The sequence below is a fragment of the Nylanderia fulva genome, unplaced genomic scaffold, assembly GCF_048542155.1.
Source record: "Nylanderia fulva isolate GAGA-0341 unplaced genomic scaffold, ASM4854215v1 Scaffold450, whole genome shotgun sequence".
Taxonomy (NCBI): Eukaryota; Metazoa; Arthropoda; class Insecta; order Hymenoptera; family Formicidae; genus Nylanderia; species Nylanderia fulva.
Window position 1 is genome coordinate 22,965 of NW_028190533.1, and position 23,772 is coordinate 46,736.

General features: G+C 38.0%; 3 protein-coding genes across 3 annotated transcripts; 1 reads left to right on the plus strand and 2 right to left on the minus strand.

The window, feature by feature from the left end:
• Positions 1–7,404: 7,404 nt before the first annotated feature.
• On the plus strand, positions 7,405–8,356 carry LOC114943742 (uncharacterized; the record flags this gene model as incomplete). Its single annotated transcript, XM_029319426.2, has 3 exons — positions 7,405–7,485; positions 7,858–8,277; positions 8,351–8,356. Coding segments are annotated over 3 exons (507 nt in total), but the record flags the coding sequence as incomplete, so codon positions are not given.
• Positions 8,357–16,554: 8,198 nt separating this feature from the next.
• Positions 16,555–19,243, minus strand: LOC146721569 (uncharacterized). The gene is made up of 3 exons (XM_085486607.1): positions 18,886–19,243; positions 18,240–18,757; positions 16,555–17,901 (listed from the first exon to the last, which is right to left on the minus strand). The coding sequence occupies exons 1-3, from the start codon at positions 19,241–19,243 to the stop codon at positions 16,555–16,557; spliced, it is 2,223 nt and encodes a 740-aa protein (XP_085342733.1).
• Positions 19,244–19,381: 138 nt separating this feature from the next.
• LOC146721570 (uncharacterized) lies at positions 19,382–19,708 on the minus strand. Its single transcript, XM_085486608.1, has one exon. The coding sequence runs from the start codon at positions 19,706–19,708 to the stop codon at positions 19,382–19,384; it is 327 nt and encodes a 108-aa protein (XP_085342734.1).
• Between the last annotated feature and the right edge of the window lie 4,064 nt (positions 19,709–23,772).

Consider the following 23,772-nt stretch of genomic DNA (forward strand, 5'->3'; position numbering starts at 1 on the left):
TCTCTCGCGCTCTCTCCAAGACGTGAAGAGCGAGAGAGACGGTATCACGCCGCGCGCTCCGAGGCTCTCTCGCTCGCTCTCTCTCTCTCTAGCTGCGGCTCTCTCTCGGCCGCGCGCCTGCCGTCGCTCCGGCCTAAGCCGCGGCGCTCCGGCCACGTGACGGTCACGCGCCCTCACGTACCCGGTGTACATCGAATTCTGCATTTGAGTAGACAGAATTTCGACGTTGAAGTGTCACTTGCAGTGCAAGCGCCGCTATCACGCGCTTTGCAATCTTGCATTCGGACGGCAGTTAAACGCCGTTCGAGATTAGTGACTGCACGTGTACTCCGCTACTCGCGCTCAGTGACTCTCAACTCCGGCGCCGCTATCACGCGCCAGTGATTTTTAATTGAGTGCGGTGAACATACGCGAGTTATCCGCAAGCGCCGCAAGCACGCGCTTTGCGTTACGGTATTCGCAGTGACTCTCAATGATTAATCGTGACTCGTACTGATTAACAGTGACTCTCAGTGAACGTGCGCCGCTATCACGCGCACCGCACCGGTGAATCTTAACCAGTGCATTTTTTTTTCTCACTGACTTTTGACTCTCGCAGACCGAAGTGTAAACAACCGCGAACGCCGCTATCACGCGTATGCGTCGTGCATCTCTCTGTGACTCTCTCGATCATCTTGGTGATTTTCGACGTTTCTAAACATTTTAAAAGGTGCGCGACTCGCTATTTCGACGCCGCTATCACGCGTCCGCCGTCGTGCATCACTCTGTGCCTCTCTCGATTATCTTGTTGATTTTCGACGTTTCTAAACATTTAAAAGGCGTGCGCGACTCGCTATTAGAATGCAGCAGAGGAAAGCGAAGGTGTTGCATCGATAAGAATAAGGGGATGGAAATAGAACGCTCGTGGGCCCGGGGTGAGTTAGGGGACAGGCCCCGGTGACCGAGAAACGCTCGGCCTGCACAACGAGAACGTCGTCGGCCGGGGTGATTTACGGACAGGACCCGGTGACCGGACGCTCGGCCTGGCCGACGAGAACGCTCGTGGGCCCGGGGTGAGTACGGACAGGCCCCGGGACCGAGAACGCTCGGCCTGCACGACGAGAACGCTCGTCGGCGGGGTGTTATTGGAAGTGTGGGAGTTGAGGAGTGATCCCTGAGTACGCTCGAGGGACAGGACGGGGACTGGTGTCCGAAAGTCTCGGCTGCGCCGCTCTTATACCAGTCGGCCACCCCACTCTAAGACTCGCTTGGAGGGGGTCGAGTGACGGGTGGGGGCGAAAAGGCGGATTCCAACGTATTCGTGTGGTGGCCCCGAAGGGGCCGTTTACCGAGCGCGGGCGACTAGTGACGGCTAATCGGGTCGTCACAAAATTTTGAAAAAAATTGAGACTTTAAAATTTTGGTCTGGACGTTACATTATCATGTTTATTAAATTCTAACTATAAAATAATAGTAGAAGTTACATTTAAATTTTTCTAAAATTTTACATTCAAATATGAAGATAAATTAAAGCAGATAAGTTTTTTTAAATCTATAACAAAATTTACGAAGTAATGCATTTTATTTCATATCGCAAAAGGAATCGACATATTCTAAAGAATAATAATTAGATATCGTTTGGTAAAGTAGAAATTTAGGTATGAAACCCGTTTTATTATGGAACTCGGCTTTACTCTCAAGAAACGTCTAGAAGATTCTAGAAGTTTCTAAAAAGACGGTTGAGAACCGTTACATTCAAGAAGCATAATGCAATTTGCATGATGCAACGCTGAAACACGTTGCAACCCGCAAACCATTATAGAAAGACCGTTAAAAAATATCACTACCAAGAATAAGATAAGAAAGGCCGTTGCAAGCCGCATAGCGGTGATCACCAAAGAAGCACCGCTATCGCTACTAAGAATACGATAAGAAAAGTCGGAGCGCATAGCGATGAGTCATCAAAGAAACACCGCTATCGCTACCGAGAATAAAGGACGGTTGAAAACCGTTAGCGATGAGTCACCAAGGAACACCGCTATCGCTACTAAGAAGCCATCTCTCCGGGACTTAACCGACGCAATCTCTACCAGGGGGCCTATTACGGTTTTCGAGTGAATTTACTCACTTTTCGCATTATCATTCACGTGATTTGATCACCAATTATGAAAACTGTCGAGTGAAAATGTGAAATAACTAGGCATTTCCGGTCTAGTAATCTCACATTTTCACAAGACAGATTCGCCGAGACCGCCGATAGTGTTAGAAGTGTGAGGTTAAAAATATTAATTAATCATGAACGTTACCGAAAAGCAAAAAAAAAATATTATTAGCTACATGAAAGAAAACGAGGATTTTGCAAGAGGCCGCTTGAGATATAATAGTGGCAATAAGAAAATATTAGTAAGTGTGTATCATATTATCTATAACTTAATATATACATCGCAATTCTTATCGTCAATGTCATTGTATTTTATTTATAATATATATATAAATATATAATCCTAAAAAAATCATAAAAATGAAAAGGTCAGGCCATGTTCAAAAGAAGGTACTCAAAAATTTAAACGATCTAATAATAAATTATCACGAAAAGTAACTGATATGTTATTCAAGGTGCCAGTTCAAAGTGAACATACGTAAAGTGTATATTATCTAAATTTAGTAATAATATATTACCATGAAAAGTAACTGTGATATTTTATTCAAGGTGCAAGTTCACATTGAATATACATACATATAAGTAAAACTGATTACAATTTGATTCCAGAAAATAAGTGCGATATGTTATTCTTAGTGCACAAAATATAATAGTCGTTTATAGAGATTTGATTTGAAATTCATACTAGCCCGTACAATGAAAAATAATTGCTTGTAATTCCAGAGTACCAATTTGTTAATGACTCAGAAAAATAACATGGCGGCCTGCTCTCAAAAAACTATGATGTTTCTCGATGTCCATTTAGAAATAATGTCGAAGCTCTTACAGAATAATTACTACAACATTTGAAGTACGAAAAGTATTACATTAGAAGAAGATTAGATTAGAATAAGGATTCAACGTATTTTTAAAAGCTCTACACACAACAAAGTGAATATACAAAACTATATACAAATACCTTTTTCTTCTGTGTTTCTGAAGAAAATTGTAAGTCAAATGAAACCTTGCACTTTGAGAATCATGTCACTTACTTTTCAGAGTCAAATTGATAAATTTTTTTTGTATATTTTAATGATATTTATTTCTCACTTGTATCTTGAATAATTAATATGTAATTTTTTATTGTATATTACGACAAATAATCAGTAAACTTTTTAAGCGTATAGCTTTATTGTAGTTGACCTGAGAACTGTACATTTATAAATTTTACTTAATATACACCCGTTTCGAGCAACAAGGCAAAGTTTTCTGATCAATAACTTACTCCCTGAAAATACGGTATAACACAAATCGGAAGTTGATACGAAAATTCGAAATTTTACTAAAGAAAGATTGGAGGTTTTTAATTTATACAATTTTCACAACTCTTATTTCAATTATTTATTCTACTCATCGAAAGTTTTTTGAGAGCAGGCCGCCATGTTATTTTTCTGAGTCATTAACAAATTGGTACTCTGGAATTACAAGCAATTATTTTTCATTGTACGGGCTAGTATGAATTTCAAATCAAATCTCTATAAACGACTATTATATTTTGTGCACTAAGAATAACATATCGCACTTATTTTCTGGAATCAAATTGTAATCAGTTTTACTTATATGTATGTATATTCAATGTGAACTTGCACCTTGAATAAAATATCACAGTTACTTTTCATGGTAATATATTATTACTAAATTTAGATAATATACACTTTACGTATGTTCACTTTGAACTGGCACCTTGAATAACATATCAGTTACTTTTCGTGATAATTTATTATTAGATCGTTTAAATTTTTGAGTACCTTCTTTTGAACATGGCCTGACCTTTTCATTTTTATGATTTTTTTAGGATATCAGTTACTTTTTAAAGTACAGATATATAGAACAGCTTTCTAGTAATTCAAGTATCACAAATATATGTATTTTCGATTCTTTTCACATAACTTTGTATAAGTAACAATTTATGCAATATAGTTCAAAATAATTGAAATATATGGTATAAATGTACATATATAAAATATATAATTATATTATAGTATACATATATATATATTTTATTTAATCATATATGTAAATGTTTGTATAATTTTAATAACTTTTAACGATACATTGCACATTTATTTCAATTGCAACCGAATGAATTTATATTCTTGTATGAATATTGAAAATAAAGAATGGGCCCCTCCATCGCCCATTCTCGTGAGAACGCAACCATATATTTTTCTTCGTCTCTCCGATTTTAACACGACATACATATTTCTGTCTGATAATTTTTTTCTGGATGATACTTTTTGAAATGTCATGAAGCCTAGGTCAAATTAGAAACTTATTGCACTTGTTTTAATGCAGCGCTTACAGCAGCTTTTATAAAGCGCCAGAGCAGCCGATATTTTATTTTGGCGCTTACGGCAACTTTTATACAGCGCCATTATTTAATCTGTTCTAAGAACAATATGTATGCCCCTTGTGCTTCTTTGGGCCATTTTTTCTTGAACACTTCCATATCATTAGAGTAATACCATTCCGATTTTGTGTCAGCTCTTAACATACATGTGTAGTGACCACGATTCATTTCTTCACCTTCGTGAAATATAGCGCTTATTACCTTGTACTTTTTTTTATTAATCGTGATATTACTCGTCGGCACGGCGTTAATCCGATTGTTGATAATTTTTTTAGAAGCACCGTTTATCGTTTCCCATTTAGAAAATTCTACATTAATCAAACTTTGTAGAGTGACACCTTTTTTCCTTTTTAATGTCGAATGTATAGGTAATATTAGCAAACTACTGCTTTCCTGTTTAGTTACATTGTAATTACATTTGACATTCGAGCAACATGTTACGTGTTTTAATTCGAGTTCTAATACATCATTGATGTCGGAATACGTCGACATTAGAGCCGTAAAAAATTCCGAAACATCTTGTTGTGTTCGTTCTTCGAAGCGTTTTCCGACAGATCTTCTAACCGCTTGAATGTTGCAATATTTACGTTCACCATACGCACAGATAGCATCAGTCAATGCATTCGATGCTTTATTTTTCAGTATTTGTTGCCTAATACGTACGCAATGAAACGCACATTGTAATATTACATTAGCGTAACACGAAACAGCATCGTTATTGCAAAGGCCATATATTTTCCACGTAACTATACTTTCTGGTTCCTCACAATCATAATTCTGCACATCATCAATGATATTAGGGATAGCCCATCGACGATCGTACATTTTCACAACCTTTTTCTAGGGACGGATTGATTTGTGGCAGTTCAGATTTGAATATAGATCTCAGTCAATTATATTCTACAATGGCTCTCGAGTTTGCTTTAACTGATGCTGGATTGAAATTTATCAAATGTAGGCCTTCCAATTTACTTACTCGTGACAAACCTACATAGGCTTGACCATCACTGAATACAGTCATTCCTAAATCCATCATTGCATTGTTACATGTAATTCCTTGACTTTTGTGTATAGTTATTCCATAACTGAGAGACAATGGAAATTGTTTCCGATGTACCACTAATTTGTGGAATACTTCAAATTTAATATCTACTTTCGTTATTGCGATTTCTTTGTTATCCGAAATAACTATTTTGATGGAATCAATACGATTGCCGTCAGCAGAGCGATTAACCTAACGCGAAAATCGATTAATTATTTTTTTCGTTCAAGTACATTTAACAGCAAAAACTGCATATACGTAGGTATGTATTTAACTCTACTGCCATTACTTGAAACAAATACATTACTCGATATTAACAAATTGGAACTCTGGAATTACGAGTAATTATTTTTCATTGTACAGACTAGGTTTAAATTTTTGAAGACCTTCTTTTGAACATGGCTTGACCTTTTCATTTTTATGATTTTTTGGAGATAGGGTGAGAGAGGACGAATGAGGGTAAGAGAAGACGAGATAGGCGAAAGAGGGTGAAAAAGGACGAAATTGGGTGAATGAAAGGATGGGCGAAAGAGTAGACGAAGAGGACGGAAAGGAGGGTGACAGAGGGACGAAAGAGGGGAAATGAAAGAGGGTGAGAGAGGAATGTAAAGAGAGTTGAAAGAGGACGAATAGAGGGTGAGAGAGGGCGAAGAACCAGGGTGAGAAGAATAAAAGAGGGTTAGAGAGGACGAAAGAGAGTGAAAGAGGACGAAAATGAGTGGGAGAGGGGAATGAAATGGGGGGGGGAAAGAGATTGAAAGAAGACGAAACAGGGTGAATGTGAAAGAGGGGTGAGAGGGAAATGAAGAGGGTGAGAAGAGGGTGACAGAGAGAATGAAAGAGGGTGAAAGAGGACGAAAGAGGGTGAAAGAGGACGAAAGGAGGGTGAAAGAAGACGAAAGAGGGGTGAAAGAGGAAAAAGAGGGTGAAAGAGGGGTGAGAGAGACGAAAGAGGGTGAGGTAGGACGAAAGGGGGTGAAAAGAGGACAAAGAGGGTGAGAGGACGAAAGAGGGTGAAAAGAGGACGAAAAGAGGGTGAAAGAGACGAAAGAGAGTGAAAGAGGACGAAAAGGGGGTAAGAGGGAATGAAAGAGGGTGAAAGAGGGTGAGAGGGAATGAAAGAGAGTGAGAGACGGACGAAAGTAGGGTGAAAGAGGCGGAAAAATGGTGGAAAGAGGAACGAAAGAGGGTGAAAGAGGACGAAAGAGGGTGAAAGAGGACGAAAGAAGATGAAAGAGGGCGAAAGAGGGTGAAAGAGGACGAAGAGGGTGAAGAGGTTGAAAGAGGACGAAAGAGAGTGAAAGAGGGTGAGAGAGGACGAAAGAGGGTGAAAGAGGCGAAAAAGGGGTGGAAGTAGGGGTGGGAGTGGGGGTGGGGTGGAGGTGGGGTGGGGGTGGGGCGGGATGTGGGAGGGAACGGGTTGGGTGGAAGTTGAGGGAGGTGTGAGTGAAAGGTGAGAAGAGATTTATATATATATATAATCCTGATGACGTCAGCGGACGCGGACAGAGAAGAAGAAGAAGACGACGTTACTTCATTTTTCATGAAAAACGTCACTTTTTGACCGCTTGTATTTCCAGAACGGCTTGACCGATTTTATTTTTTCTTGGCTCAAATTACTCGTGGCAATGCCGCCTTTCAGGTTATATTACGTGCAATTCAAAATTTTTTATATTTTAGTAGTTCTACACCCCCAAAAAATGGACTTTGATGGTGCAGAATAAGGAGACTTGTAGTGTCTTTTAAGGTCTTTTAGGGTTTGAACATGGCCGGAGACACTACCGCGTCTCCTAATAATATAGATATTAATAATAATAAATTTTATTTACACAGGATGATATGTGGACTGCCATAAGCCAATCATTAAATGCTACTGGAAATGGACCGCAAAAGCAAGGCAAAGAATGGCAAAAGGTATTTATAAAAGAAATTATAATGTCTTATTAAGTGATCAGAGTAACATTTAGCAATCATTCTGTAATAATCAATTCTGTAATTCTGATTACCAATAATTGTAAGCTCTGTATATAATCGCTGTGTGCAACGATATACAGAAGTTACAGTTATTGCTAACTAGTGTTACAGAATAGGCCTTTTATATTTACACTAGTATGATTAATAAGAAGCCTATTCTGTTACTAATAACTGTAAGCTTTGTATGTAATTGTTGTGCATATTTTATTAAATGTTGAAAAAGCATGCGCAGCAATTACATACAGGCTTACAATTATTGATAATTGTTATAGAATGGACTTCTAAAAAATTGCGTGTTTTATATAAATGTAGACATGGAGGGACTGGAAATCAAATGTATTAAAAAAATGCGCCCAAAATAAAAGTTACGCTGGCGGTACAGGCGGAGGACCACCAAAGATTCTTAAATTAACAGAACTAGAAGAAAATTTATTAGAAATCATAGATCCGGAAGCAGCTGGTTTGCCTGAGATACCTGAAGGAGGAAATTTTAGTAGAATTAAACAGAAAAAGTCTGCACCTAATGATACAATCTCAAAAAGATCCTCGAACGAATCTGCTAGTTTGCTTCAGATATCTGAAGCAGGAAATTTTAGTAGAATTAGACCGAGAGAGTCTGCACTTAATGATACAATTTCGAAAAGATCTTTGAAAGAATCTTTTTATACAAATGAAGGATCATGTAAGACTGTGCAAGAACAAAACTCATCTATTGCAGCGCAAATAAAAAGAGTATATACATATATGTGCATTCGAATATAATACATACTAATATAATATCATTAATAATGATTAATATGTTTAGTTTTAATAGGAATTAATAATAGATAATATGATAATATCCCAAATAATTTTTACATATTTAAATATTTTCAGAAATATACTTCTATATTACCTACAAACAATAAAATGTACAAGATAGATGTAACTAATAATAATCCATCAACTTCTACAAACACAGATTTTTTGGCACAGGTTAGTAAAATCACATATCTTTATTCACGAATAGAATGTATGCTCATATATTTATATATTTGTAATAAAAAATTAATCATTTATAGGAAATGGAAAGCAGCATTGTTGATAATATTGAATTTGAAGAAATTGACATTGATGAAATTAATGCTAATGTTAATGTTTTGGAGGATGAAATTAATGCTAATGTTGATGTTTTGGAGGATGAAAATATAAATACCGCATCACAAGTGAAAGTTATTTCTGAACGTTATGAAACACGACGCAAAGGTATTAAATATTATTGATTTTTGTGCTTTTTTTAAATATTGATATTAAAATAAAATTAAATAGAATATAAAATTTTGAAACAATATTATATTTTAATGTTTCTTTTATTTTTCAGCTACCAATAGTAAAGAAAATAATTCTGGTGCAGCTGTGCAATTAATGCGTGAAAATCTTGAAATTAAAAATGAGAAATTAAGGATCTCTAAAGAAAAATTACTTTTACGGAAAGAAAAATTTGAATATTTAAAAGATATTTATTCTGACTATAAGTATATTTTAAGTAATATTGACTACAATGTTATGCGTTTAAGAGAAGAAATGGAGAAAATATCACCTACATATCTTACATAATTATCAAAAAGCTAAAAAATCTTTGCTATTTCAATTATTTATTTATATTCGTTATATTATAAATATATAATAAATAAACAATATTTTAAATAATTTTTAATAATTATATAAGACATAAACATGTAGGTGATATTTTCTATACCTGATATTTTTTGCATCAGTATTATATGTTTAAAAGATACTTCTAATGTTAGCAAATATTTTATGTTATAGAGATTTTATGTTCAAAAGAGATTAGACACTGTAATGACTGTCAAACTGTGATTAATAAAAATAAATATGATTATAAAATAAAAATAAATAAAAATAAAATTATATTTAATAAGAAAAACAATTAGATATTTAAAGACAAGGCTCGTGTGTTATTATAAAATTAAGATTTAGAAAGACAGGGCCAACTATAACGAGCATATTAAATTAGTGAGAGATGTAATGTCAACACATAATTGATTTATTTCTTAGTAAATACAATGATAATAAAAATAATAAAACGTTTCGGCTGTTACCTCAATAAATAAAATTATATAAATAAATTAAATAAAAATGTTGAAATTATAAGTGCCTATTTTGGAAATATGTATTTATGATTCTTTGCCGAACTTCATTCCCATTTTCCATTGCTATCTCTTGATATCTTGGAACTTCTAAATCTATTACATCATAATATAGCTCCGGTTCTGGAAGTCTCCAACGAATAGCAATGTTATGTAAAACGCAGGCAGCATTAACTATTCGAGCTAAAAATGAAAATATTTATGCAATATTTATATATGGTAAACATCTCATAACATATATACATCAAATGTAATGTTAATTGCAAATCTGTACTTAAGGTATTTTTAGTCGACGATCATTGGACTAATTGTGTGTGTGTGTATGTGCGCGCGCGCGCGTGTTTATGTATGTAAAAAAAAATTATATATATATATATATATTAGTTGCAATAAACATATTTTATATACGTTATGAGATAATAATATGATATATATATATATATATATATATATATATATATATATATTTAATACATTTTACATGCATTGCACTAAACATTTTGGCTATTATGTTGACGAAATGTCACGCTAACATTTCGGCATCAGCAAATGTCCCTCCTCTAAAATATTTCAGGAGAACGTTTTATTTGTAACGTTATTGCATTGTACAAGTATAGTTATACAAAATTCTATTGTTACATTACCTGTACGTTGTAATAACGTTACAAATGAAACGTTCTCCTGAAACATTTTAGAAGTTGGACATTTATTGTTACTGACATAAATGGCCACAATGTTTAATATTTCTACTTTCAGATTTTAATATCAATTATATCTGCAACTTCTAGTTCATAATGTAGAGCTCTCTCTTTTCTTAGGCATCGCCACCTTCCCTTTAGTACTCCTATGCATCGTTCCACACAAGATCGAGCTCGAACATGATGCTGTGTGTATCTTGCTGCTGGTGTACCTTCAGGTACATTCAGCTTAGGTGTCATCAAATATGGCAGCAGTGGATAAGCACTATCACCTATAAAAGAAAAGACATATAAAGTTTATTATACATTGAAAAATATTATTGCCAAGACTGAAATAAAATAAAACACTCTATCAACTAAATATTATTACCTAAAAGCCAAGCATCTCTTCGTCCTTCAGTATACATTTCCTGCAAATGATTCGATAGAAGAGATGCCCTCCACACTCTGGCATCATGTGTTCTTCCACCATGTGCAGCATTTACGGTCAAAATTTTACCTTCATAATCCGATATCTATAAATTTATTACATACATATATTTTATGTAAGTTGAACGCTCCCGCCAAACTTGTGTTGTTACGATCAGCACCGCTGAGGAGCGGTGTTGTAATCTCGGAGCTGAATGCCCCGCGCGAGGATACCTGTCGTGAGACGAGTCATAGAGGAAGGCATACGATTACAGTAGAATTGGAGTTAAAAGAGCGTAATCGACATTTGTGTTAATTCAGGTGCGTAGAGGATATTATGGATTGGCTTGATTGTATTCCTAATTTGTTTGTATGAATGTTTAATTACAGTTGTCTAATTGCATCAACACGTGTCTGAGTTGATTTTCAACCTAACCTCCGGATACTCCGTAACTCTTAAGTCTCTGATTTCGAGACTTACAAATTAACACAAAATCTCGATACAAGTATGGCAGGGATCCAAGCAAGATTTCACTTCGCCTCGGAGGCGGCAGATGCTCGGACGACGGTAGTTAAAGTGAAGACGATCCAATTGATAGATCAACCAAAAAAATTTTTGTTTGCCCCCTCCGAACAAACCAGCGTACACCATGCTAAACTTTTTCAAACACCGGTGGTGCAGAGAGTGATTAAAAGTTTAACTATTCGAAATAAATATCGTAATGTTGTAATTACGCTCAGTGCTGAGCTGCAAGCAATCTACTTAGATGAAGAAGGTAACATTATGTTTAATGATAAGTACTTAGAAGAGGACACAAATATAACCTCAGATGTCACACAGCCTGTCGTTCCGATAGGGATTTCAAAAGAAAAAGCCATGAGTACAATTACTAAAAATATGGTGATTGAAAAATTCAACGGGGAAAAGATGAATGCCAAATCTTGGTTAAAATTGTTTGTACAGGAATGTCAACGACTGGAAATACCAGAAAAAAAATACGCCGAAGCTATGAGATTATTCCTGGAGGGCCCTGCCTTGGATTGGTTTATGAATCTCTTGAGGACAAATTCCTTATCACACCCCTGGGAACACTGGAATAATTCTTTTGTGGACACATTTGGAGGAAGGTCCTGGACGGATATTACATATGCATACAATTTCAAATTTTTAAACGGATCATTATTGGAATTTGCAATGAAAAAGAGAAGTTTACTGATGGAGGCGGATTCAGAACTTCCTATAAACTCACAGATAAATTTTATAATTGTTGGCTTACCCAAATTCATTCAAGATAAGTTAGATGAAAAGAATGTGATAAATATGGAAGCTTTAATGTCTAAATTAAGATTGATGGGCAATATAAACAATAGGTTAAATATCAATCAAAAACCAAAACAAAACGAGGATGATGAGAAGAGAAAAAGACAAACAAAATATGAACCATGTCAGCACTGTGAAAAGTTGGGCTACCCAAACAGATTTCATCCAGAGAAGTTTTGCCGATCAAAAGATCAAGCATTAAGGTTGAATAAAAATGAAAAAATTAAGGTGGCAAATAATACGGAAATTCAAGAAGCCGTTTCTCAAACTGAAGAAGCAAAAAACGTATAGTCTCCCCACTTATTAAACTGAGAATACTAATTGACGACAGACCGGCAATTGGCATTTATGACTCCGGAGCGAATGTCTCTCTAATGAATTACGAATTCTGGAAAAAACTTAAAGTGGACAAAAAGATAATAAGTGGGAGTGAGAATATAAAAACAATTGCAGGAGCCTCGAAGTCGGAAGGGATTATTACTATTCCGATGAAAATATGGAATATAGAAAAGAAATTTTCATTTTTTATAATCAAAAGCAAATCATTTACAGAGGATCTGTTATTAGGGCTGGATTGTATAACAGAATTTAAACTGTGCCAAGATGAAAATTTAAAAATATCACAAAATAACAAGAAGATGGAAGAAACACTTAAAGTTAATATGAACTCGACGAGGGACCCTAATAACCACTCAAGAAAGAAGATTCAAGATATACTAGAGGAATATAAGGAAATCTTTGCGGAAGGAAAATTCGACGTCGGTATAGTTAAAGATTATACAGCAACAATAAAACTGATCGAAAATAAATATATAGCAAAGAAACCATACAAATGCTCAATCCAGGATATGATTGAGATAGAAAATCAAGTTAGGGAGTTACTGAAAGCGGGGCTGATAGAAGAATCATGTAGTCCGTACGCCGCCCCAGTCACATTAGCTTGGAAGAAGGAAGAAGGAAGAAAGTCACGCCTATGTATGGATTATAGGGAACTGAACAAGATAGTAGTGCCGGAAAGTCAACCGTTTCCTAGGATTGACGATTTAACGCTACGCGCAAGAAACTGTAAATATTTTTCAAAATTGGACGTGAACTCAGCGTTTTGGTCGATTCCATTGCGTAACAAGGACAGATACAAGACAGCGTTTGTGACACATCATGGTCACTGGCAATGGTTGTGTCTGCCATTCGGATTGAAATCCTCACCGGCCATATTTCAAAGAACATTATCTAGTGTGATAAGAAAGAATGGATTGGATGCGTTTGTCGTAAACTATATCGATGATATTTTAATATATTCTGAGAATTATGAGGATCACGTAAAACATATTGAATTAACGGTGAAAGCATTACAAGAACAAAACTTTAAATTAAATTTACCAAAATGTAAATTTGCACAAAAAGAGACAACTTACTTGGGCCATGTAATAGGTAATAATTGTATAAAGCCTGTGAATGACAATCTAATATCAATCAAAAATTTTCCTGCCCCCCAGTCAAGGAAGCAGATAAGGCAATTTCTAGGTAAGATAAATTTTTATATTGAATATATTCCAAGACATTCAACGCTATTAGAACCTTTTTACAACCTGTTGAGAAAGAACATAGAATTTAACTGGTCTGAGAAATGTCAAGAGAACTTTAAAGGAATAAAAGAATACTTATGCACGACCCCAATTTTGGCAATTTTCGATTCGTCAGCACCCATATATATCTACACGGACGCAAGCTTAGATGGAGTGGGAGCGGTATTGAAGCAACCCCAAGAGGATAAATCATTGAAACCAGTATTTTACTTTTCGCGCAAATTAACAAAAACACAAAAACTAAAAAGGGCAATTTATATTGAATGCGTGGCTATAAAAGAAGCAATTTTGTACTGGCAGTATTATTTGATTGGCCAAAAATTTATAATATTTACGGACCATAAGCCGTTAGAGAACTTTAATATAAAAAAATGCAATGATCAAGAATTACTACAAATTTTGAATTACATCTCCCAGTTTGAATTTGAAATAATATATAATCCGGGTAAGGACAACATAGAAGCAGATTGTTTGTCACGAAACCCGGTACTAGAACCGAGTGATACAGAAAATTCAGAATCAATAATAAAAACAGCAAATTTTCTGAAATTGGAAGAAATAATTGAAAATCAGAGATCATTAAAATTAGATTGCAACTATGAGACGGAAAATGAAGTAATTTACAGAACACTGAATAAAAGGAAGAAAATTTGGTTAACCGAAGAATTTGGAGCCACATTAATATCAAAAGTCCACGAAAAACTAGGCCACATAGGAACAAAACAATTAACATTGATGATAGGACATAAATTTTATTTTAAAAATATGTACAAACACATTAAGATGGTCTGCCGTTCCTGTGAGACCTGTATTAAAAACAAAACTAGAATAGGCAGATTCAAAGCTCCCTTATCACAATTGGGGCCGGCTAAAGAACCCATGGAAATTGTGTCACTAGACACGATAGGTGGATTTGGAGGTAATAGAAGCACGAAGAAATATTTACATCTGATCATCGATCACTTCACAAGGTTTGCATTTATAGCTACCTCCAAGACACAAGTTGCAAAAGACTTTGTGAAATTAGTGGAGAAAGTGGAAAACAATGGAAAAATAAAGATTTTGTTAACAGACCAGTATGCAGGCATTAATGCGAAAGATTTTAAACAATATACAAACACCAAAGACATACGATTAATTTTCACCGCAGTTGACTGTGCTTTCTCTAATGGGATGAACGAGAGAACCAATCAAACATTGGTTAACAGGATAAGGTGTAAGATATATAATGACAAGAAACACTCATGGCCAGTCATAGCAGGGGAATGTATTGAAGAATATAACAACACAATACACAGTTCAACAGGATTCACCCCGAAGTATTTATTAACAGGAATGGATAACTCAATCTTACCGGAAGAACTGGAGATAAATAATAAGAAGAACTTAGAAGAAAATAGACTGATAGCATATGAAAATTCGAAGAAGATACATGAACAAAATAAAAATTATTATGATAAAAACGTGAGGAATATCGAATACAAAGTAGGAGATCTGGTTTATGTGCAGAATAGCAATAAACTGAGTAGGAACAAATTAGATATGGTTAGAACGGGTCCGTATAGAATAAAAGAAAAGTTATCGAATGTGATATATGTAATTGATAGTGGGTTCAAGAAAAATGAGTCTAATCTATTTCACGCGAGTAAGTTAGTACCGTATGATCCGAGGGTTCCTGGCGTTCTGACTGAAAAAGGGGGGATGTAAGTTGAACGCTCCCGCCAAACTTGTGTTGTTACGATCAGCACCGCTGAGGAGCGGTGTTGTAATCTCGGAGCTGAATGCCCCGCGCGAGGATACCTGTCGTGAGACGAGTCATAGAGGAAGGCATACGATTACAGTAGAATTGGAGTTAAAAGAGCGTAATCGACATTTGTGTTAATTCAGGTGCGTAGAGGATATTATGGATTGGCTTGATTGTATTCCTAATTTGTTTGTATGAATGTTTAATTACAGTTGTCTAATTGCATCAACACGTGTCTGAGTTGATTTTCAACCTAACCTCCGGATACTCCGTAACTCTTAAGTCTCTGATTTCGAGACTTACATTTATATATATATTGTGTGTGAGTTTTGTATATTATAGATAAAGTTACTTACAATAAGAACATTTAATGAATGATATAATTTTCTATTAATATAGAGATGTTGTCTTTCTGCTTTTGGTGGAACAATTGCTATATGGGTTCCGTCTATTGCTCCAATAACGCCAGGGAACTGTGTACGTGCCCAGAACCTTTAACATTAAAGTAAAATATATTTTTTCTTATATAATGTTACACACATTACAAAGTATCATAATGTTTTACTTATTGAGAAAATATGGTAATTATAACTGTATAAGATTTAACGTTGTAGGATGCCGGGTTAACGTGATCAAATGATTGTACGCGTTTTGAAACGGTTTAAATTAGTTTATTCACTTTTACAAGTTCGTCGCGTACGGAGACTTATGTTTCTCGGCGCTCGCTCTCTCGAGGACTGACTCGAGGGCTGCGCGAATTTCGGAGCTCGCGTAGGGCGGCAGCCGATCGGGGTCCTCGATTGGACCATCGGAAAATCAGGCGATGTACACACGCCAATTAGCGGCGAGTGTACACGTTGGTTTCACGTGTTTCCTTGGCGTAAACACTAAGGAATTTAACAAAAAACATTCTAGAAAATTCGATCGTCCTCGAGGATTCGATCCGAAGAACGAATCTTCAACATACCGCCCGCCTCGTATGCGAACGAATGCGAAATAAATTTAAACGAAGCGGGAACGAATCGTCGAGGAAGATGATTACAAAAACATACAGGTGAAGACGACTCGCGCTGAGAAAGTCGTCTCGAAGATTACATAACTCTTACAAGTTAGCGGCTTTATCCGTTGCGGACGCGTTAGAGTTATGACGTATTGGCAGTCGGCATAATTGCGCAATAGGTCGTTTTAATGTGGACCGTGCGGTGCGTATGGTCACAACTCGAACGAGTCCATCAGATCCGGGATGGATCTGCTGTACTCGGGCAAGCTCCCATTTGCTCGGAGGGAGCACGGGACTTTTAACTAATACTAATTCGCCTATTGCGAAGTTAAGAGACTGCTTGCACCACTTGTTTCGCTGTTGAAGCGAATGTAAATAATCCTGTGACCAGGCACGCCACACGGTTTCCTGCATGGCACGGACTAGTTGCCATCGCGAGAGCCTACGCGGGTCGATCGCGAGTACTGATTCCTCCGGAACGGCTACGAGGGGCCGTCCAATCAGAAAGTGACCCGGGGTGAGCGCCGACAAGTCACCCGGGTCGTCACTAAGCGGAGCGATTGGTCGCGAGTTAAGGCACGCTTCTATTTTACATAGAAGCGTCGCGAGTTCAGCCCTCGAAAGTGTGTGGGAACCAACAGCGCGCCTCAGATGCGTTTTAAGGCTCTTGACTCCGGCCTCCCAAAGGCCGCCGAAATGTGGAGCGGCGGAGGGAATGAAATGCCAGTTCACTCCGTCGCCTGCGAGCGCGTTTCGCAATTCAGCATCCTTCGATAAGGATTGAAAGTGTCGATGGAGTTCGTGGTTGGCTCCATGAAAATTTGTGCCGTTGTCGCTATACATGTGACGCGGCAGACCTCTTCGGCTAGCGAACCTCTGATAGGCTGCAAGAAAGCCGGGCGTGGAGTAATCTTCCACTAATTCGAGGTGAATTGCCCTTGTAGCAAGACAAACAAACAGAGCGATATATACCTTTCTGGCCTTTTGCCCTTTGCCGACGAATGAAATTACGTGGAGTGGGCCGGCGTAATCAACCCCACAATGAGTAAAAGGCGCCGAAGGGGTGACACGAGCGGCTGGAAGGTCGCCCATGAACTGAGAAGACAATTTAGCCGCTTGACGAGTGCAGACTACACATTTTCGAATGTGCGCCTTTACTGAGCTGCGGCCTCCAATGATCCAGTATCGCTGACGCAGCACACGGAGTACTAGCTGTGTCCCCCCGTGGAGCGTGGATTTATGAGCGCGATCAATTAAGAGATCGGATAAGTGATGTTTCGGAATTATTATAGGATGTTGCTCGTCATAGCTGAGCGCGGAATTCGTCAACCGCCCGCCAAGACGGAGTAAAGAGTCCTCTCCTAGAAAAGGACTCAATCTGCTCAACGAGCTCGAATGCGGTATGGTGCCGTTATTCTTTAGTGAGCGCGTTTCCCGTTCGAAGAATCTCTGTTGCAGATAGCGCAACCAGAAGAGTTCCGCCCTCCTAACTCATCGGCGTTTAGAAGGGGGGATTGTTGGGAGCGAGACGCGCTCTTTTCTTTTACACGATGAATAAAGCGATTCATATAGGCAGTCACGCGGACAAGTTTGGTCCAAGTGGAGAACCTATATGGGAGTTCCCAATCCTCGGCCTCTTGAACATGGAGCGTCACAGGCCGTCTTCTTTCCACCGACACCTGCTGATCGGTGACAGAGTCGAGCGGAGCTGAGACATTCAGAATCGGCCACGCAGTTGATGGTTTCTAAAGCCATCGTGGACCGTTCCACCATAGCGGGTGAGTCACGAGCTCGGAGGCGGTCAAGCCGCGCGAGGCACAGTCCGCCGGATTATCGCGAGACGGAACGTGATTCCAACAAACGGAATCCAGACCGGTATGCACCTCGGATACGCGGTTAGCCACGTAGGTGCTCCATTTTGATGGATGTTGACGGAGCCACGCGAGAGCGATGGTCGAATCCGTCCATCCGTATATTGGAATCGGAGGTAATTTCAACGATGTCAAGGTCCACTTGATTAGCCGGCTGAGGAGGACGATAGCGTTCAGTTCCAAGCGCGGGATGCTTACGGTTTTGATCGGCGCGACCTTTGTTTTAGCAGCGAGCAGAGTGATTTGAAACTTCGTTGGCGAAGGAAGCACTCGAATATAAACGACCGCCGCGTAAGCGCGGTTTGAAGCGTCGGCAAACCCGTGGATTTCGAACGCGAGGTTATTGGAATGTCGACCGGTCCAACGCGGTATTCGGACGCGGTTCAATGATTCTAAATCGTTGGTGTAGCTCTCCCAACGATCGCGCAACTTCTCTGGAAGAGGGGAGTCCCAATCACATTGAGAAGCCATAATTCTTGTAGCAAGATTTTCGCGGTTACAACAACCGGAGCAGCCCATCCTAGTGGGTCGTATAATTTTGCCGTGAACGAGAGAACGGAACGTTTCGTGTGCGTAACCGATCTCAACGGAGTTATCACGAATTTGAACGCGTCCTCTTTAGCAAGCCATGAAAGCCCGAGAACCTTGAGATTATCTTCTTTTACGAGTAAATGATCGGTGACTTCCGGCTGATGAGCCGAAAGTCCTTGAAGAAGAGAGGAGGCATTAGAAGCCCACTTTCGTAGTTGAAAACCTCCCTTTCGCAGGATCTCAACTAGTTGGACACGAGCTTCTATCAATGAAGTCGTATCGTCCGCTCCAAAGAGTGCATCGTCCACGTAGAGGGACTCGCTGAGAATTGGAACAGCCGCGGGATAGTTGTCGCCTTCATCTAGAGAAAGCTGTTTCAGTACCCTCATTGCGAGGTATGGAGCGGGGGCGAGCCCGTACGTTACAGTGAGAAGGCGATAGTGTTCAATCGGCCCATCGGCCGACGATCGCCATAAGTTTCTTTGAAAATCCGCGTCAGACGGATGCACGAGAATTTGGCGGAACATTTAAGCAATGTCCGCCGTGTAAACAAATTGCCATTGACGCCAGCGCAATAATATAGCGGAGAGGTCTTGCTGCAGTCTCTGACCGATCAGTAAGTGATCGTTAAGCGAAGTCTTATTGCTCGTTTTGCACGAAGCGTTGAAGACAACGCGCAATTTCGTAGTGCAACTCGAGTCGCGCAAAACGGGATGATGAGGAATATATACCGGCTCGAACTCGGAGCGGTCAGACAATTCCACCTTCCTCATATGACCGAGCGAATTATACTCTCGTAAGAACTCGTTGTACTGCGCGTGAAGTTCAGGACAAAGCCGTAGCTTGTCTTCCATTTTATTATAAAGCGAGGTTGCAATGTGCAAAGAATCACCGATTTTTATCGGGAAATCATGCCTGAAGGGCAATCGAACCGCATAGCGTCCCTGAGGGGTACGATAGTGGTTGGCGATGAAATGAGCCTCGCACCTCTCCTCCTCCTCCGTGAGGGGGCAGGCCGCGAGATCTCCTCATCTTCCCAGAACTTCTGGAGAAGAGAGTGCGTGCTTTGTTCCAACACGCAGTTTAATACAGATGCTTGAGCAGTAGTAATCGGCCTACTATTTGTGGGGCCGGAAAGGATCCAACCGAGAGCGGTCAATTGCGCTGTCGGAGTTCCAAGAGGACCCTGACGGACATCGCGCTTCAGAAGCGAGCCGTAAAGGTCAGCACCGATCAACAAATGAATTTGATGTTGACTTGAAGGATCAGGGTCAGCAAAAGATAGACCCTGTAAATGAGGCCACGCATCGAAGGGCTGAATCCGCGAGGCAGCGTATGAAGTAATGCGTTGAAAAATGTAAGCCGTCAGAGGAAAGCTCGGATCGGCTTGAGCACACGGGGTTAACTGTAGTTTTACGCGCGATTTCGCAAGTACCCGTGTATTTTTCGCCGAAGCATTTAATTTGTAAATCGGCTCGTTGCCGTTTAGTGCGCAACGCCTGTGAGAGCGATTCTGATATAAGCTAAAAGTGGATCCTTGATCCAACAACGCGCGAACCTTTAAGCAGCGACCCTCCCCGGTGTGGAGGTCGACCCATGCTGTCGCCAAAAGGACATTTGGATGTTCCTGAAGCGAGGGGGGGTACTATCTGGACGGCCGCAATCGTATTGACCGTTTGATTAGGAGTCGCATTAGATGCGGCTTGTGACGCAGATTCGGAGGTAGTAGCCTCGGAACTGGCCAAGTTATCAGAGGCATTTGAATTGCCGCTGAATGCAGCAATGTGTGATGCGAGCGACATTGTCTGCACCGATATTTGCTCGGGCATTTCGACGGGAAATGTCCGGACTTTAAGCAGTTAAAGCAAAGTTTATGCTGGCGCGCGAGAGCAAAGCGCTGTGAAGCTGATTTCTTCGCGTAGTCTTCGCATTTCGAAACGTGATGCTCACCGGAGCAACAATACATTTAAAGGCAGTCACGTTGTTTACTGTTAAACGCGGTTTATCATTTTGCGAAAAACCGGAGTCCTTGCTTGAATCGGCAAAGTCCGACAATCCGCGTATACGGAGAGTTAAAAACTCATTAAGCTCCTGATAAGAAGAAGGCTCATTTCGTTTGATTCGCCTTAAATTCCATTCGGTACGTGTTCTCGCGCTAAACTTTTGCGTTATTGTATAAACAAGAATGTCGTCCTATTGTTCTACGGGACGATCGAGATTTTTTAACGCGGCTAACGATGCAGACACTGTGTCGCGCAATTTTCGCAAATCGCTTACAATCTCGCTTTTCATTACCGGAAGGCTAATAAACGCGTGTAAATGAGCATAGATTAACGCTTGCTTATCGTCATATTCATTGGTTAACAATTGCCAGGCAGATTCGTAATTCGCATCGGAAGATGTAGTTCTTGACACTAATCTAGGATGATATTACCACACGCCCATTTGTTTGAAAGAACAAGTATCCATCAATTCATACACAAGTATAACATGTACTTGTAAGTATAATGAAATATAATGAAATATTTTATACACTAATTGTTTGTTGTTTGGCACTTGAAACAAATCAATATTGTGCGAGAACCTTCGGTACGTTTTCTCCACATACAAAGTTATTTATTTAATTCTGCGGATTCGTGGATACGGAACAGTTGGATAATGAGCGAGAGAAACGATTCTTTTTTTTCACAAGCTATTTATTAAATAGTTTATTAAACCCGATCGGAGTAATAAATTAACAAATCTACTCGCGATTTATATCACGCGCGACGCTCTCGTTCAATTAAAATAAAGAGTCCAACGCGGGATTCTTTTCGAAAGCGGATAAGGGAGCACCTTGCTCCGCTAATTCTCTGGACAGACTGACTCTCACCTTTTGAATTCGGTAACGAAGGTTTTTGGATAGATCACAAACAAAGCGCGTGGCACGTACGTGCTCGACTCCGATTCGCTGGCGCTCGGGCCGAGTATCGAAAACATTGGAAGAAAACACGTGTTTTTCTTCCTCGAGCGCGTGATGTCGAAAAATAATTTAAGAACTGTTAAGCAGAACGATATGTCTCGAAAATGACCTTATTTTTCGCTTATATTTTTCTTAATATTTTGAACATACCGCCCGCCTCGCATGCGAACGGATGCGAAAGTAATTGTCAATTTTGACTTTGAGACGCGGATTACAAAGGTGATAGCAAAGGTCTCGACAACCGCATAATAGGACATTAACGATGAGGAGCGCGAAATAAAACACTATTATAAATTGAAAACAGAAATCTGATGCTATTATTCTAAAGACTTTCTAACAATAGACTAGAAAGTTCTTTTTGGAGTAAATACTGTTTGACGATCTCGAGTCCTCGAGCCCGCAAACCAGTAAACGCATCATATACTCACACGGGGATGAATAACAGGTACCATATCTGTTGACTAATTTGAAGGACAAAACCCCTGTGTATGATGACGACGGGGGGGACCCGGGCCACACCCCCCCCCCCCCGGGTTTCCCCCGTATCCCCCCGGGAAGCGTTCTTTTTCTTAGATCCCATCAAAAAAGAAAAATTTTGGGTTTTTTTTTCGGGGGGGTTTTCCTTCCCCTTAGGGGTCCCTTACTACTAAGGGGCCCCCCCCCCGGGTTTTTTGGGTTTTTTCCCTTACCGTGCAGTGGAAATCCTTTTTGGGGTTGCACCCCATCCACCGTCATCCATCACCACACACCCCCAGTCGGGTCCCTCGGGTTGCGAACCCGTAACTGCAGGGGAGTCCACGTCCCCCCCGGGGAAAATAAAAAAATAAACCGACCTTTAAATTTTTTTAAAATTTTTCATTATTTTATCATCAAGTCAAGTCGTTTAATTAATTTTTAGTTTTTAATAATTAATTTAATTTTTTAATCATTTTAATAGGGGAAAAATACTAATCGTAACGTTTTTAAAAAAATTAAATATTCGAGGTCGAATTATATATTTTAATAATATAAAATGTTAAAAATTTTTATATTTGACTTTTAAAATTTTAATTATTTTAGCAAAGAGTTTCCAAAATCTTTACAACATAATAGGTTTTTTGTTCACCATAAATTTCGCATTATTTAATAGGTTAATTTTTAAATTTAATAAAATAAAAAATTAAAATTAAAAGGCAAATATTTTTTTGAAAATAAAAATTTTTTAATTCGTTATAAAACGATACCCGTGATAGTTTTTTTCTCGTAAAAAAATAATAAAACAAATTAAAATTATCAAAAAAAAAATTAAAAAAAATAATTAAATAATTTAATATTATATATGATAATAAAAAAACATTTTATAAAAAAAACAGATTCAATAAAAAAGTATAATAACATTTATTTAATTTTTTTAAAATCTGTTTTTAATAAATTTTTTATAAGCTTGAAAATTTGACTTCGATTAATAGCAAATTTTTTTTAATTTTTCCGAGGGTTTGACTAAAAAATGTTTTATTATTATATAAAAATAATTTTAAAATTCTTTTTTAATTTTTAATCTTTTGTTTAATTTATTTCCCTTTTTAAAAATTTTTGACGAGAAAAATCTAATGGGTATGTTTATAATTATTAAATATTTTTTTTAAAAAATTTTTTGCCCTTTAATTTATTTTATTTTATTAAATTAAATAATAACAATATTTTAAATTTGCGAATTATAGGATGAAAAAAATCCCCTTATGTTTTGTAAGGATTTCGGAACCTTCTATAAAAAAATTAAAAAAAAAGTAAAAATTTAAAATTTTTTGAACACTTTTTTTTTTTATAAAATATATAATTGGGTTTTTTTTTTCCCGAATATATTAATTCATTATAAAAGATAGTGATATTTTTTTCTATAAAAAAAAAAATGCTGAAAAAATTAAATTAATTTTTTAAAAAAATAAAATATTAAACGATTTAGATTAGATGAAAATA

Bases quoted from the DNA above. Each gene is read 5' to 3' on its own strand.
- LOC146721570 (XM_085486608.1), bottom strand. From the start codon at position 19,708: ATGGAAGACAAGCTACGGCTTTGTCCTGAACTTCACGCGCAGTACAAC.
- LOC146721569 (XM_085486607.1), bottom strand. From the start codon at position 19,243: ATGAGGGTACTGAAACAGCTTTCTCTAGATGAAGGCGACAACTATCCC. The intron at 18,758-18,885 runs GTTCCGTTCTCT...CCCCTCTTCCAG, and splicing joins ATCGGTTACGCACACGAAAC to AGAAGTTGCGCGATCGTTGG. The intron at 17,902-18,239 runs GTGACTCACCCG...TATCTGCAACAG, and splicing joins GCTTGACCGCCTCCGAGCTC to AGATTCTTCGAACGGGAAAC.